General features: G+C 35.3%; 2 protein-coding genes across 3 annotated transcripts in view; one reads left to right on the top strand and one right to left on the bottom strand.

Moving 5' to 3' along the window:
• The window catches only part of LOC124360817 (tyrosine-protein kinase hopscotch-like), a 31,573-nt gene extending 18,481 nt beyond the window's left edge, over positions 1–13,092 (bottom strand). Inside the window, exons 1-4 of the mRNA XM_046814737.1 lie at positions 12,076–13,092; positions 9,847–10,097; positions 8,351–8,470; positions 6,301–6,461 (exon numbers count right to left, since the gene is read on the bottom strand). Of these exons, the coding sequence (XP_046670693.1) occupies positions 6,301–6,461; positions 8,351–8,470; positions 9,847–10,097; positions 12,076–12,816 (1,273 nt within the window). The 5' untranslated portion in view covers positions 12,817–13,092. The remainder of the gene's footprint in view (positions 1–6,300; positions 6,462–8,350; positions 8,471–9,846; positions 10,098–12,075) is intronic.
• Positions 13,093–17,687: 4,595 nt separating this feature from the next.
• Positions 17,688–17,992, top strand: part of LOC124360816 (golgin-84-like) — a 29,936-nt gene continuing 29,631 nt past the window's right edge. The window contains exon 1 of one of the 2 annotated variants that reach the window (XM_046814735.1): positions 17,688–17,820. The gene's annotated coding sequence lies outside the window, so the exon portion shown is untranslated. Of the gene's footprint in view, positions 17,923–17,992 lie in introns of both variants that reach the window. The other variant, XM_046814734.1, reaches the window with a different exon arrangement.

Below are 17,992 nucleotides of genomic sequence, written 5' to 3'. Positions count from 1 at the left end.
TGGGAGCAAGTGTTAGTGCGAAGACTACGAGGGGCTGTCCGCAAGGCGGCGTCCTCTCTCCTCTTCTGTGGAACCTGGTTGTGGATGACCTGCTAAATTCTTTGAATAGCAGCGGTGTCTTTGCACAAGGGTACGCAGATGATATTGTGATTCTTGTGAGTGGCAAGTTCAACACAACAATCACGGAACTGACCAATGCTGCTCTGAACATGGTGGGAAATTGGTGTGATAAGGTTGGCCTCACTGTCAACCCCACCAAAGCTGCTGTGGTTGCCTTTACCAGGAGGCGACAGATGGAGGGCATTGGTCCCTTTCTATTCAAAGGCTCACCTGTTGAGCTGAAGTCTGAGGTCAAGTACCTGGGCGTGATCCTAGATAGGGTTCTAAACTGGGGACCTCATCTAGAAAGGGTCATTGCCAGGGGTAAGTGGTCTCTAATACAATGTAGACGTGTGATAGTTAGGCCCTGGGGACTGAAGCCGAGGCTCTTGTACTGGCTTTATGTTTCCGTGGTCAGACCTGCACTAATGTACGGAGCTGTCGTATGGTGGCCAAAAACGGAGGCCAAGACGGTGGTAGCTCGTCTGACGGGTATCCAAAGGATGGCCTGCCTTGCTATCACTGGGGCTTTTCCTAGTGCGCGGACTGTTGTCTTAACCTCGCCCCCCTGGACATTGTCATTCGGGCTATGGCCAGGAGGAGTGCCTACTGTCTTCAGCAGATGGGACTCTGGTCGGGCTGCAGCGGTGGGCACTGCAGAATTAACATTCTGATACTGGAGGATGTTTTGCACATGATCTCTGATCAGATGCCACAAAAATTTTCCTTTGACAAACCCTTTAGGATTATTTTACCCTCAAGGGATGATTGGTCAGAGGGAAAGAAACCTCTTCCACCAGCGGAGCTCGAATGGTTCACAGACGGCTCTAACACAAAAAGCAGCACAGGCGCTGGAATTCTGGGAGTGAGACCATGTAGGGAGCTGGCGGTCCCTATGGGTCCGTATCCGACAGTCTTTCAAGCGGAGGTCGCAGCTATTATGGAATGTGCTTGTGAGAATCTTTGTCTGCGATATAGGAGCAAGACGATTAATATTTTCACGGACAGTCAGGCAGCGCTGATGGCGCTGGATTCTTGCGTGATCAAATCCAAACTGGTTTGGGATTGCTATCAGGCCGTTTCCTCCCTTGCCAGAATCAACAATGTAACCGTTTGTTGGGTTCCTGGTCATGAGGGGATTCTTGGGAACGAAAGAGCTGATGCCCTGGCCAACCAGGGCTCAGCGACAATTATGACGGGCCCTCAACCGTTCTGCAGTGTTCCAAGGTGTGAATCCTCTAGGGTTGTCTCGAAATGGATTCGCGCGGAGCATGGGAGAAGTTGGAGGTTGCATCCGGGTTTGAGAGTGAGTAGAATGGTATTACAGTCACCTTCCTCCAAGGTGGCTTCGGACCTTCTCTCATTGAACAAATCAATGCCTTCTAAGGTCATTGGTCTCATTACGGGGCACGGTCACCTGAGGAAGCATCTTCACAGAGTTAGCATCCTTCAAGAGGATCCGCTCTGTGGAAGGTGTAATGAGCAGGAGGAGACTGCTGAGCATCTGCTCTTTGATTGCCTTGCAATAGCAAGAGAGCAGTATGCCATCTTTGGTAGTTTGGACAGGGGTGGTGAATTTTCCCAGGAGGACTTGATAGGTTGTTTTCGGCGGTTTGTTGAACTGCTGAAGTTGTAGACTGGTGGGCCTCATGGTGTGTTTCCGGGGTGCGCAAAAAGCCCTTGAGGGTTAAGTGCAAGGCAGTAGACCACCCCAAAGAGAAAAAAAAAAAAAATGTAATAATAATGCATAACTTCTTTATTAAAAATTAAAAGACCACTTGCTCTGCCTTTGTCAAAGATCAACTTAATTGCGATTCATAAATTTTTAAACTGCCAATAACATAATGATGGTACCTTTCTGCTTGTTTCCAATTGTAAATTAATAGGAAAGTCACAACCTTAAGATTTATTACAACGGGATGCCCACAAAAAAGTTGTATTATTTATTATTATATTTCATTTTTTGTACAGAACAAATTTATCCACTTCAAAATCTTTCCATTATACACTTAATAAGTTTTCCAATTCGTAATTTCATTCTCTGAACACTTTTATTCTTTGTTTCAATTTTTTTACAGGTAATGGATTATTAGAAAGGATAACTGGATTTCCAACAATTGCCATTGTTATATAATGAAGGGAATAAATACAGCATTAGAACTGCTTTCAAAACCCATAACACTCTTAGGGAAAGCCTTGTATAAACCAAACAAAAAAAAAATGGCACCCAGAACTCAAAAACTGTGATTACGGTATAAAATGTTCTTGTAATAAGAAACGCATAGATGAGACAAAAAGATCACTAAATGTGAGAGTTATAGAACATACAAAATTACAAGAAAAGGGCAACTGTAAAGTCTAAAATTGTTCAATATTGCTGGTCTAAAAACCATCACATGGAGTAGGATGAAGATAACGTAATACACTGTGGAAACAGTTTTTTATAACATAAACTTTTTTACGTTTTAGACATAAAACCAGCAGATCAACCAACCAAGTCAACCTTACGGTGAATTTAGGCCACTTTCGCTGGTGTGTACATTATGTTTGTGCTATTGACTTTGCAGTAACAACCCCTGGGTTAGCTTTCTAAAGTCTGAACTTCAAGCTGTTCTTGTATAAGTTAGGTGCAATACAATTTTTAAAAGTGGCATTCAATTGCCAAACGTTGTACGTTTTAAGTCCACACATGATTTTAAGTAGTGAAAACAGTTGCAGTAGCCTTGAATCGAGACGCTACAGAAGGAACAAATAATTTGGCCAAGTGGCAACTCCAATATTATATTGACAGGCACTCAGTCATAACTGCACCGTCAGTGGATGTTACCATCACTCCATCCCTACATGCCTCCAAACTGCCACCACTACCCCTTCCACATCTTACCTAGGATTATCAGTACCACATTCGCTAACTGTAATAGCAGCAGCAAAACCTGTTTCTCCATTACCACTCAGTATTATTTGTCTTACAGTGGCAAGTTCAGTGTCGTTTACACTTACCTCAGTTTATTGTATATTATCTGTACATATTACAGTAAAAGCCCGCTAATTCGGCACTTTCGGGGATCGAAGTGTTCCGGATTATTGAAAATTCCGGATTTACCGAGCGTCATATGAAAATGCTGGGAAAACTCGGTTTTTAACCGTTAAAATCGTATCACACTAAAGTAAAAGGAGTGAAATCAAGTGATATTAACTCAGAAAAGCTGAAAAACCCAGCCAAAATACAATCACTCTTTAAAAATAGTGGCTGGGTTTTCAGTCCCAAAGAGATAATGAACAGTAGCTTGATTTTACTTTTTCTACATTAGCGATGGATGATAGCGGGCTAAAAATCGTCGTCTAAGTTTCAGAGTGTGGCTTTAAAAAAAATCACTCTTTACGTGTAAACAATTAAAGAATTACTAAGGAGATAAATAAAATTAAAACAAACATTAGTTTGAACACAAAATGAACATTTAATGCCTAGAAAAACATTTCTAAACTTAGGTTAACTTAGATGTAGGCTAACTAGTGCGTACATTATGTAATAAATATTATGGTAAACATTAATTTTTGTGTACAGTATTTTATTTGAAAAAAGACCTAATGTCTGTTTGTTTTTTTTATCATGTTTCTTCTTTAAAAAGTCATTTCTCAGAACATATAAATTTACAAGCTCTGAAGCATTGTAGGAGCTGCTGCGTTCGGCAAATCGTATAAACGTGTCGATAGTGGCACTTGCTTCACTCCACGTAGGCACGGGGTGTTGGATCATCATCTGCTCCCTCTTCATCATCTGATTCGGACTCCACAGGATGAGGCTCTGACTGAGGTCCAAGTACACTTTTGATGAGCAGTTCATCCGTAATTTCTTCTTCAACTGGCTCGTCGCAATCAATGTGTATCCACTCCAAGATTTCTTCTTGTGGCACTTTCCTTATTTCGTCTTGGGGAACTGTGGGCCACCAAGTCCAGTATTTCTTCATTGTCGACTGAAACAGCAATGTCCTCTTCTTGGTAGGCAGCTGGCCATAGTTTTCGCCAAGATTTCTGTAGAGTGGTGGGCTTGACCTTTTTCCATGCCAAGGCGATTCCGAAAATTGCATCTTTTATGTTGAATTTTTTCTGAAAATCAACCACCATACACTCTGAGTTTATCAGGCCTTGAAGAAAGGACGCTCTGTAAAAACATTTAAAGTTCTGAATCACTCCTTGATCCATTGGCTCAATCAAGGACGTGACATTTGCCGGGAGGTATGCAGTAAAAAATATTTCCCGATATCAACTCAGACGCTGCAGGGTGAGCTCTGCAATTGTCTACGATGAGCACAACCTTGCTGTCTTCAGGTAAGCCACGGTTTTTCAGATTGCCTTTAAACAGATGGGACAAAGTGGTGGAAAAAACCAATTTCTAAATAAAATCGGAGTTCATCCACGCATTGGATTTGAGCATCGTATATTACGGGTAGGTGGGTAATGCCTTTCAGAGGTCTTGGCTTTTTTGCTTTTCCGATGACGAAAAGCGTCAACATGTGGTCCCCTGAGGCATTGCCACAGAGCAAAAATTGTTCAAAGGGTCTTTGTTTTTTTTTAAAGCCTTTGGCACATTTCTCATCCCCTGCTGCCAAAGTCGAATTAGGCAAACAACGCCAAAGTAGGCCAGTTTCATCAGCGTTGTAAATCCGGCATGCTGACAAATCGTAGTCTTCAACTAGATTTTCAAATTCAGCTTTATATTCTTTAGCCGCATTTTGGTCGGCTGATCGGAGCTCTCCAGCTACATAAAGCTTCCGTAGTCCGTGACGATTTTTAAATCGGTGCAGCCAACCATCAGAAAAGGCACATTCTTTCTCGTCTATTTTTAATTCCTCACGGAACTGTTTAGCTTTTTCCATGATCATGGGGCCTAGTCACAGGCTTCCCTTCAGATCCGCTTAGCGCTAAACCATTTGAATAAAATTCGTCAAGGTCGTCAAGTTTAGGTTTTTTTAAAGTTTGTCGAGACTGCATGTCTTTGACATTTGTAGTTTGAGACTTAAATTTAAGTAACTTTTCTTTATTCTTCTTGATGTCATACATTGTTGATGAACCAATGTTGAATTCTTCCATTAGCTTCATTCTACTCTCACCTTTTTCTACACGTCTTATAATTTCTAGCTTTTGTTGAATGGTAAGTGTGACATGCTTACGTTTATTTCCAACTTTTCTGGTGGATGAGCAGGGCTTGGAAAACATAGGGCACAACTTTGAGAAAGTTAAAACACAATATAAACGAGCACAACACTCACGGACTGCACTCGAGTACGAACTGACAGTGACTGAGACTGAGGCAGACGCTAGACAAACACGTAACGGCGGACACTCAGCAAGTGGCCCTGAACCCCCTCACACACGGCTGCTGCGTCACATTAGATCCCTTCCGACTGAGCACGAACCTTTCCGAGCGCTCTTGCGAACTGTACGTTTCACAGTGCGGTTAAAATATCTCATTTACGCGATTTTTTTAAGACGGTGCCGGATGAATGAAAGTGCCGAACATTGGATGCCGGATTAGCGGGCTTTTACTGTAACATGTTATAATTACAGTATACAAACGTATATTTCCCAAAAGTTCTTTGTATTAACATAATCTTGTATTATCACAAATTTTGGTTATCCGAAACATGATCAGCCCCTATTATTTCCGATAATTGTAATGTGAGGTCATCGCAGTGCCATCTCGCGATCAGTGTTTCACCATGGGACAGTATAGCGATAGTTGAATAATGGGTTAATAAATTAAAAATACTTGTTGAAAATTCTGAAGAATTTTTATAATAAAGTTTGAGAATCAATTAATGTATCCGTTTTGATTACTTCTGAGACTTATATCCACTGAATTTAAAAATTGCATTTTATTATAAATTCAAGTGTTAAATATTTGTTGTGCTTTTAGTCTTGGAATGATTTTAGTTTACCATTTTAATTTTTTTACTGTGTCTTGCAGAAAATTATATTTAACTAGAAAAGTATTTAATTTTAAAAACGTAAAATTGAATACTGAATTTATTGTTCATTTTATTTTAATACATAATAAACGCTCTTGTTTATTTAAAATCTAATATACTTTCCTTAGCAGCCAACTACTCAATAATAATCTAGTAATTTTATTTACAGCTGAACTGTGAAACTAAAAATAAAATATAAACCATATACGAGTAACTAGATCCCCACACATACCGTACTCTGAAGGTGGCAGACACTCTGCTAGTTTGACAGGACTTTCTGGTGACTTTAACATGGCCATGAGTTCCTGCATGGTGCTGTAGCGTTTCTCCTCATTACCGAATGAAAATCCACCACCAATCCGCCTTTCTATCTTGTATGTTGTGGGCTTGGTGCTGTCAAAATTATAACTCATTAATTCTTTAAAACTCTTTACAGTAGAACCCCTCATATCCGGCCTCGGTTATACCGCACCTCGGTTTATCCGGCCACTTCCCGGAAGCCAATATCGAAATTTATTTACCACGGCTTGCGGACGCGCAGTTGCACGCACTAGTCTCCCACGACTCGTGCGTTATTTTGGTGTATCTATTTGTTTACATTTTCCTGTGTTGTCCTCAGTTGAGCTAGTAGGTTTAACCTGTAAACAGTTCGTTGATTATTTCCAGTGCGGTTAGTACAGTACAGTACAATTGTTTTGTTTCGTCAAGTGTTGTGTACTGTAGGTTGGTTTATCCGGCCGAATCGTTATCCGGCCAGGGGCTCGGTCCCGTGGTGGCCGGATATGAGGGGTTCTACTGTATTGACAAATGATATTAGAAACATTAACGTTAATGTCTGGATGCGAGACAATGATTTTACAGTGCAATAAATCCAACAATCCGTCCAAAAACTTGGTCAAAATCCAGAACAAAACATCAAGATTTTTAAATTAAGTCTTTAGATTTATAAGTATTACATTGAGTTTAAAAAATGCAAAATCATAATAACGACAAGTGCCGGTGTGTTTAAATGAAAATGCATTTGGATTTATTTGAAATCTCTAACTTGTAGTGAGATCCAGAAAACGTCACACCGCTGCTAAAGTATTGACACTACCAGTAGCTCTAACATTATACAGTGTGAGCTAAAAGTATGGATACACTCTGTTTAATTTTTGATGGATAGAGATGGAGGGATGGAACTCGGGACATCTTTCTAGGAAACAGAAGTGAACATTTTAGTCACTGTTACCACTTTGCCCAATTCCCCGAATTGGGATTTTGGGAGAGATGGCTCAACATTTTTAAATGTAAAGACCCATTAAGTGACACCTCATTTGAAAGGTCTTGATAAAAGAAGAAGAACACGGGAAATGGTTCGCTTCTGTTTCCTAGAGGGGTGTCCTGAGTTTCATTTTTCTATCTTTGTCCATTGAAGGTTGAGCAGAATCCATCCAAGCTTTTAACTTAATTAATTTAATTGAGCTGCCATTTTGTACTGGGTTCAGATAGAAAGCTATATTTTCCACTGTTCTTCTTTTATCAAGATCTTTCAAATTATGAGTCACTTTATGGGTATTTACATTTAAACATTTTGAGCTGCCCCCAAAATCCCATTTTGGGGAAATAGCAAAGCAGTAACAGTGACTAAAAAGTTCACTTCTATTTCTTACAAAAAGTGTCCCGAGTTCCATCCTTTCAGCTTTATCCATCAAAAAATAACCGGAGTGTATCCATACTTTTAACTGTTAACTCACACTGTATTAATGATAAATGATTTGTTGCTAAACTTACAAGTACTATTCAATTACTAAAGAGATGATACTAACAGTAGTTATAACAATATATAAGAGAATGATAGGTGATTCAGTTACTAAACTCACAAGTACTATTCAGTTGCTTAATTAATAGTTGATACTAACAATAACTATAACAATATAGAAGAGAATGATACGTGATAGAGTTGCTAAACTCATAAGTACTATTCCGCTATCCAATAAAACTGTTCTACAGTGAATTGCAGATTTGGCAAATCTTATCTTCAATTATTATTTTATCACAATTTGATTGACAAAACTATGTGTGATTTTCTCACTTTACAACTGGATAAGAGTACAGACATTACAAAAAATATTAAGAATGTTGGTCTTTGTTCATTTTATCTGCGAAAAGACTTTTTATTTTCATGTAAATAAATTCACACGACTGTCCACAACACGTTTACAGAACTGAATTAGTTTTTAAATAAACACGCCGTTACTTGGGCGAAATATGAATCACATTTACTGAAACAGTAGACTTACCTGTTTTCTACGCAAACGTCCAGATAGTACTGGTCGTACTCTAATTCGCTTTCTCGCAAAATGTAACAACCTGGCTTGTTGGACCTGATTTTCTCCAGTTTACAGTAGGAAAACTCACCTCTGAAACAAAAGATTTTCTTTAATGTACTTTATAAGAAAATAGATTGCACTGTAATTTCCTAGGCCTGGTGAGGCCAAGGTTTTGTAAATAAAGAAGTTTTAAGAGGTTCAATGACATTATGAAACATTGCCTTGAAACAGAGGGTTCTGGTATAAAATAGAGGCGATGGTGACTGAAAAAATAAAAAAGGAAGATTAGAAAGAAAACTTTTTAAGGAACCTTGATGGACAGTACCACGATTGAAGAAATACTTCACAGTTGGTCCGTCTTTATGAGGAAATGAGGGGAACTTTTTAGCCAGTACTATTTGACACTAAATACAGTACAGTTCTATTGGTATCTTATAACAGATTTTTTTTGTCCAGTAAAAAAACAATTGTAACAGCATGGGAGTAATTACATATATCGTTGGAAGAATTGCATATTAATTGCTTGCAAACTGAATCCTGTATTTCTGAAAAAGGATGATACATGGGGTAGATTTTACAATATTCACTAAGTTTAACAAAATAATACATTTTCTGACAGAAAGAAAATTTTATTTTAATTAATAATATAAAATCAATGCTGAATTCAGGAATGACTGTTAATGATTTAATGGCCAATAATTAAAAACATTGCTCACCAGTGAGAAAATTTCAAAAACCAGCAACAAAAAAGACATAACTCAAATTTAACTTTACCAATTTTGAAAAATGAGGTGTCATTTGATTTTAATCATTATGTATTAAAAATAATTCGTAGTATTTAATTTTAAACAGTTCTTAGTGCCAAAATTTACAAACTAAGTTATAATTTTTATCAGCTTTTTTACATTTTTCTCAAAATTCACATCTATCAAGTTCCAGTTTATTCATTTAAACATTTTTAAAATATGATGTGGCCATAAGAACACATTGTGAAAATTTGATGAAAAGTGACAACATAAGGTCTCAAAACCTTTTTTGCCTATTATTTGCCTTCTTGAAGTTAACCCTCATTTACTTATTTATTTTCAATTTATAATATAATGTCAAACAAAATATAAAAATACATCCCTTCAGATTATTATAACTATATTACAATTTTTTCATTGTTTTTTTTTTGCATTGTAGCGTTTTTTTTTTTTTTAATTCCAAAAACTATACTAACAGCTTTTGTAGGATTGTGTGTACAAAGTGCCATTTTGAAGCTGGCCTTTTTGGCAAACAAACTGGATATAATGGCTGTTAGATGTAAAACTGAACTTTTGGCATGGCCTTTAAAGGGTTAATACAGGATGTACGTTTTATGTTCTGAACTTTTTGAATAATTAATTAATTTTAATTTTAAGCCATTTTGAAGAAATCTTGAAAAACACCATTAGTGAAAGTAAACGTAACTCTACATAACTTACCCGACAGGACCATGGCATTTGATGGCATGAAGCCTCTCCAGTGAGGGGGTAGGTAAATCCTTAGATAGACTGAAAGTCCATTTCACCCCGAGTCTGTAGTATCCATCCAACAGACTGACCAATGAGAACATACTTAAAATGGACAGAAATTTGAAATAAATTGGTATTCCCGTTTTCCGAGCTATTTCCATGGTTCCATCGCTTCTCACTGTTATAAAACATAGATCTTCAATTGAACAAACATGAATCCACTGAAACAAAAATGTACCGTTCAGATTTAGTTTTCTAAATTAATGTACATGTAAACCATGTCTAATCTTTAACTTTTTGTATTTCTATAAGGCTAGATGTACTCCTCAGACATGCATATTTAACAAGAGCCAACAAGAGTGGACTTTCTTTTTGTATTGTGCATAAACAAATCTGGTCATCAAAGTTTTCCAATATAAAACAACAACATTAAATTATTTTGTATTGGCCGTTTCTGTTTGATATATATTTATTTATATTTATAGCCTACATATTTTAAGAGAAATTGCATCAAAGACATATAAGATCCATTATTACTAAAGATACATATTGTTTACAAAACTTACAATGTGTATTCATATGTTACCAGAAATAAGATTAAACATTGTTTTATTTTTATTTTATATCCAACTGCAATGTCAATATACATGTGAGTGTTAACAAGAGAACAAGATGAACTGAAGTTGAATGAGTAATACTGCATAGGCCTACAAAACAAGTAATTAACAACGGTGGATGACTAGATACAATAAAATACAATTATGACCAAAAGAATAATTTGGCATATTATAACACTAACAGGCAAATATATATTAAAAGTAACATAAAATCCATAATACAGAGACAGTTAATTTAAATTGACAAAAATAACAAGGCCAACAGATATGTAACATAGAGGCTTTGTATGGGCAACATACATGACTGAGTTATAATATAGTAAGTAAGTGGCTCAAGTAACACAAGGACTGAGATACATACTTTTAATGGATAGAGTATGTCTAGATTATTTTAATGCTTAAATCGTATTTTAAATTGTTTTAAACTTAAGTTAAATGTTTTATGTATGAACTTTTGCATATATTTTAATTACTTTGTGTGGGTTTAGTTATTAATGAGTTATTTGTTGGTAAAATTTAATTAGCCTAAATTAACTGCTATTCAAGATGTGGACTTAGCCTATGTATTGACTGCACATAAACATAAAGACGTGAGATCTACAAGTATTGTAAAACAGACGTATTGACAGAGCATATTTGAAATGAATTGTTTAAATGCATAATAAATATTCATATTTGTATTATCTAAATGAATATTTAACCCTTAGTAAAATACTTTAAAAAAACTATTTAAGAATCTTAATTAATTAATTTGTGTTGAAACAAAAATGTAATGCACTTGTTCAGTTAAGATTCGTTAATATTTACGTTAGCCACTTCACATTATTTGGATTTTTTTTTTCAAAATGAAAATGCTTAAAGAATTAATTTAAAAACAACAGAAAGCAACTAAGGGCTGCAGTATAGTAAGTGAACACCACCACTGATTATCAAAATTATATATCCTAATTATTATAAAATTAACACTGATACGCACAAAAAGGTTCCGTATTGGCAAACAAGACCGAAATAACAGAGAAAAACAGTGAATAAACTTCAACAGAGAGTTAGAAATTGTGGCCAAAATGACGAAAATCAGGTGGATGTGAAGTAAAACCCAGAAGTTACCCTCAAACACAGTTGGTAGATAGACCAATTCTCCTTGTTGAAACTCGTGGCCTTTTTCACGTGAATGTTGATAACCCAACTATCCTCTCCCTTTTGATCTCCCACAGAAAGCCCAATTTCTTAGATCAATTAACTATTTTAAGAAATTGTTAATGAGTAAGAAATTGTTAATGAGTGGTTTTAGACCGTTTTAGGTAACATGGCCAAAGTACCTATTATTCTTAGAGTTTGAACTTAAATTGACAAATTAGTGTTTAAACATCTATAGAATAGATAAACATAAACCTAACCTCAAATAACTGCTACAGTAAAGAAAAATTTCTACAAAATACAGCAAAACTGTTCTCAGTAAATATGTTGTCTATTGTCTATAGCACTAAACAGCATTATACCAAGTAACCCATGGCGAGTCTAATGTTTTTAATATTAAATTTGTAAATATTTACTACAGTGAAATAAATCAATATCAACTTACATCGGTATGGCCATCGTACAGAAACTTAACACCTGGAAATTCCTTATCATATGGATTAACATGAATGTTTATTCCTCTTACGGTCCCTCCTTCATCAATAAAAGCCTTGAATTCCTCACATAAATAATTAGGTGCCAAATCTTCAAGCTGTTTCAAATATTGATCCTTTACAAACCATGGTTCATGTTTTCCCTGTTTGGCATACTTTTCTATACTATCGAGGGAGTTATGCATAGGTTGCTTCACAAAAAACATATGACGTTTATATACTTCTTTTGGTATATACTTTTTGTAATCACTTTCCACAGCATCTCTTGATGCACCTGTCTCTAACATAACTCTGTACATGTCTGCTACACCCATTCCCAAAAGTTCTTTTTTGTTCTTTTCACAACTAATATCAGGTACTTTATTATTCAACACATCACTTCTTGCTTGATGAAAATAGAAGTTGTATGCTTCATTGTCAAGAATTCTTAATTTACTGAAGTCTGGAACTTTGAATCTCAGTCTAAAATCAAAAACTGTAGTTTTAGAATCAACTAATCTGACAAGTGGACTTACCCACTCTTTAGTATTATGAAAACAGAGAGAAAATAAATGCCGAGCAACAGGTTTTATTTTAAATCTCTGACACAGGTCCACAACTATGTCCTCCGCTCTAGTTTCCTTATCAATGGCACAACGTACAGGATCTTTATGAATAATATCATACACTTTAATAAACTGGCTGTAATCCATGATTTATTTCAAAGTTGTCAATGAATGGAAAACGGATAGGCCTGTATCTAAACTAAAATTATAAACAAATCTAGGCCTTAGTCAGACACATTGGTGATTACATTACTTTGATTACTAGCCTACCCAGAACCCGATCAAATATTCATATAAGTTAACCCTATTTTACTCTCATCCCCACAGTTCACATTTATTACATTATCAATATTCTTCTTAACCTGTTCCTAACTAGAACACTTGAACACATAACATCAATGTTTTGTTTTGAAAACATCCATGGTACACTAATAATCGATGTTTATATCGATTGCGATATCTCTTAACATCGATAAATAGCTCGACTATTTCAATTCCACTAATGAAAATGTATTTGAATAGCAATCTTACTACTTTTAGGATAGGTAACTCCACTTGCTTGTTTTTTTATATAAACACGTTTATATACTGAAGTAACAAATTGAAGATCTCTACTATTATTTAGTGCCACTATCTGAGATAACAGTTCTTGTGTATCACTTATCTTCGAGTCTCGAAAGTTAAGTAAATAGTACTTGTAAATTTCCACATTGAAAGTACTATTTAATGCATGTCTGACATGTTACCCTTATTCATTAATATTGAATAAGGGTCTAGAAAATTTGGTGTTCAGCCTTCGAATTAGACTTTTTCTTTTATAAAAATACCTTAAACAACAATGATAAATTAAAGTTTCACCTTTCTCTTATGCTAATAATCGTCTTGCTCTTTATTATCGAATCTTTATTATAATACAAATGTCAGTAATTGAATTTTATCATTCAGGTCTATTTACATAAATTAATACGGTTGTACTTGATAGCCACCTAGTACAACACATGAATTATTTGTACTGTTTTAAATTTTCAAAAATGTATAATATGAGTATATATTTTATACTTAGATCTATATTATTTTTCGATATATTTTTTCTTCATAAGTTATTATAATTTTTTGTGTTTGTTCAAAATATGTTTCTTTATGTCTCCATTAATGTGAAATGTTGCTGTTTAGATAATAAATAGATGTCTTAGTATAAAATTAGATGTTATTATCATGGTTGTTATTAGAGGTAATGTGAAGATTTATACATACAGAATTTGCGATTTCGTTCTCATTTTCATCAAATAAACATTACATGTTGGGGCTTTTATAGGAGAGAACTTTGGTGTTTCTCTATATGGGCCAAAACATCTTTTTCACTGTTATATGGTTGTTGACATTTTCTCTACAGAATTCTAATTTATCAAGCTCACATTATAAATTTTCTCTAAATAGTTCATTGCATTGGCCTGTTTTGTCGTTTTAAATTTTGTTACTTATTTAATACGTGTTAAACAAAACACAAACAGTCACACCTGAAAACAATTACATAAATTTTAGCCTCAATATTCACATTAATAACTTACGAGATACTATTATTCTAATATAGTCATAACATTTCCCAACTAAATGTGTATTTTTGATGCAGAATAGTAGTATTGCTCTATTGGAGGAATCACAAAGCTACAAACATTGTAGATTAAAAGCTGTAGAATAAATAAATATATAAATATTCCTGTTTCGTTAGTGAAGAAATTATAAGCTAACACATGTACATGTACATGTTATAAGAACATATTTTCGTTTTGGAGGAGTGAAAGGACATATTTTGGTCATGCTGTGGGAATTTAATTCTCCCTCCGTAGACACTGTTTTGACAGGGACGGTGACGTCTGCCGTCTGCTTAGAGTTGACGTTGATGTTCACGAGCTCCTCCAGTTTGTTTTCAATGGGGTGATCGTGACAGGCGGAGAGAAGAGAGTGGGGGGCAGAGCCGAGCAGTACCGATAAATCCCGAACATTCCTGACAAACCCTGTACATGCGGCTGATAGCGACCTCAGTTCGGAAACGGTTCTGATTTCTATTATCTTACGAATTAATGAGTCGTTTTATATCCGAATTAATGAGTCGTTTTATATCCGAATTAATGAGTCGTTTTAAACTTAAAAAACACCCTTTTCCATACGATATATTTATTTTGAAAGTCATCATAAAGTTAATCGAACTAATTTGTAAAAAACGGAAGTTTTAAATTGTGGAAGTATTGAAGAATATTGTTCACGTTTTAATAATTCTTTTTATACAACGTAAAGTATATTCACAGTGATAATATTCCGTTAAAAAGGAGTTTATGTCTACTTCTTAGGAGTTTATAACTACATTCTTACCATTCTAAAAATTAAACCTCAACCAAATATAAACCATAAAAATACGTTTTGTTGTATGCAGTTTTGTTGTGACTTACCTTGGGCGGTACATTGGGGTTGTGACGCACTAACCTCTTCTATAGGGACGGCAACCACTATTGTACTGAGGGACACAGTTTCCCTCACAGAAATGAGGGAAACCGTGGAGCAAAAACTTCTGCAGCGCCGTCCCCCACCACCACTACCAATAACCCTCTTGCGGCGGGATCACGTTTCAAAATTTTCAACATATGTAATTTCAAACATTACATTATGTGCAGTAAACCCTAATTTTTGACATATAAACCAGACTAGCTCAATAGCACTAAGCTCTGGATGGTAAAGAGACAGTCGTAAAATGTTCATGGCCATGTTTAATTATAGGTCGTCTACGGCACATATTTATATACCGGCGACCCTGTGATGAATATGAAGAGTATGACATGTTAAAGTTTACAACACTCCTTTTAGCGCGGTACCCAGTCTGCAGAGTTTTGTACCAGTCTATTAAGATAACGATAAAACAGACCAGTTTAGTTCATATATTTACTCTTAAATAACGAATGATCGACTTGCTTACCTACATTGTAGTCATAATGACTACTAGACCACTTTAGGTGGTCAACTATAAAAACACGTTTTGATTAACATTTAATTTTTTGTATGCCATGCACTCTTAGATTTTTTGTAGAATTGTCTACCATAGTTAGACAATCTTTGTAGAAACTTATCGAAAAGTTTAACAATAAAAGCGAATGAAACAAAATATTTTTAATAGTACAATCGGCAAACTAAATTGGCATTATTCGCCCGTCTCTGTCGCTCGAAGCCTTGATTAAGAAGTATCTATAATCGAGGCTCGAAGCAAGGGGAGTGTGCGAAAGGGCTTTTATTGTATTTCTCAAGCCTTACTTGTTTGTGCATTGACTCTTCATACCAGGAGCAAGCTTTGTGTATGTCTGTCTGTCAGCTGCTGTAGATAAAATATAAAATCAAATAAACACGAAATTGAACTAAGAGCTTGCTTCGACAACGAATATGATTTTCAGCTTAAACACATTCAAAGTTGAAATTTGCCCCGAATGTTTTTACCACTGTGGGTGTTACAAGCCCCAACACCCCTCTATTTGGACTAAATTTAAGATAATTTTGTTAGTAATTTTTGTAGATTCAAAATTTGTCTATAGATTATTAATATCATTCCATAATTTACTAAAATCAACTATTTCCACAAACATGATATACATTTCTCTGTAAAATGTTTTCGCTCCCTGAAATTTGCTGAAATTGGCTATAGCCATTTAAGCCTATATGTCCATCCAGCTATATGCCTAAACTACAAAATAAACCAGCTAAATGAAAATGTGGTTCCTGTTATTGTAACTCTAGTGGTTACTCTGTGGTTATTTAAAACTCTGGTATTTATACGTTTAATCTGAAAGCAATTTCATCTTTACAGTACCCATTACAAAATCAATTTCTCCAACTTACCTTTGGAAGTTATTGGCCGTAGATTAAAATTACATTTAATGAGAAAACACTTCAAAATTATTTAGTTTAAATATATATATATATGATAAACTAGTGATAAGTCAAGCCAGCGTTTCTACGCCAGGTGCAGGGTTGCAGTATTGGTTGACTCATATCTCCTTTCTGTGGCATGTCCTTTGATATCTTATCGTATTTTCTTTTGAGAACTTTTAGTATTTGAAACACCTTTGTTAAGTATTCATATTTTTAATAACCTCAAATTATTACGATCAAGTTTTAACTTATAGCAATAGCAATATATTTCTCTGTCTGTTTGTTGGATATATAGAGAATGAGAAATAAGCTATAGACTTGAAAATTGTGCATGCAACTTCGACCAAGCCTGATAAGTGTCATTTTGTGTCGTCTGGCGTACGCGATTATAATGCTGATCTGATCTATAGTACATGGAAATTATCGAATAATTTCTAACTAATAGTAATGTAACCTACAAATTTATATTTATTGATTAAGGCAGTTGGAAAATGCAATGAACCAAATATAATGTTACGAAACAATTTTATTGGTTTACATTTTAATACGAAAGATGCAATTAAAAAACTCAACATAATTGTTGATTTTGTGTTTGGAGACCCTGAAGATAAATTCTTTAAACTACTATGCTAAGTAGGGCTCTTTTTAATCCTCCTGGATGTTTAATCCACCCTCGAATGTTTTATAGCTACGCCACTGAATGTAACGAAGTTACTTTGTTACATTAGACTTCCTTACGTCTTTTTTGGTATTTCGATACTCCGTTGTATTGGTTTATTTGTATGTAGACAAGAGTAATTGCCTGCCATTAATTACGTTGTAAAATCACGGTTCAATGAAATAAATTTAATTGCGCTGCATCCTGAAGCATCCAGCTTTGAAAATGTAATATATATATTACATTTATACATATACATACATTATTACATATTACACCACCAGGCTCTATTAAATTCAGAGGAGTACAGAGCGAGAACGCGCGGACTGCTTATTCCACTATTCTAATACGCGGGCTATCTCTAGTTGGCAGGAGGGGCCCCTCCATCCCCACTTTTTCTCTCCGCCTGTCACGATCACCCTATTGAAAACAAAACTGGAGGAGCTCGTTTGATGTTCAGTGAAGGGGTTATCTAATTTCTAAGATTTTGTGGTTTATTACAAAAATCAGCATCAGTATCTAAAATAAGTTAAAATGCAATAACACATATCAAAAATAGAATGATCGAATACTCAGTACCGGTATGTTGTTATATATCGTTGGAATGTTATAATGATTAAAATAGTTAACACAAAAGGATCTGTATTGTTTAGTTTCTGTTTCCAGTCTCCTTCACAAGGAAGGTAAGAAATAATCAGCAGTAAACATACAGTTTTGGGCACCAGTTCTACCATGCACTTAAATCTAGATTAT

Source organism: Homalodisca vitripennis, chromosome 4 (assembly GCF_021130785.1).
Source record: "Homalodisca vitripennis isolate AUS2020 chromosome 4, UT_GWSS_2.1, whole genome shotgun sequence".
In the NCBI taxonomy this organism is placed as follows: Eukaryota; Metazoa; Arthropoda; class Insecta; order Hemiptera; family Cicadellidae; genus Homalodisca; species Homalodisca vitripennis.
Note: the sequence above shows the minus strand (reverse complement) of the source record. Positions and strands in the feature narration are given on the sequence as shown.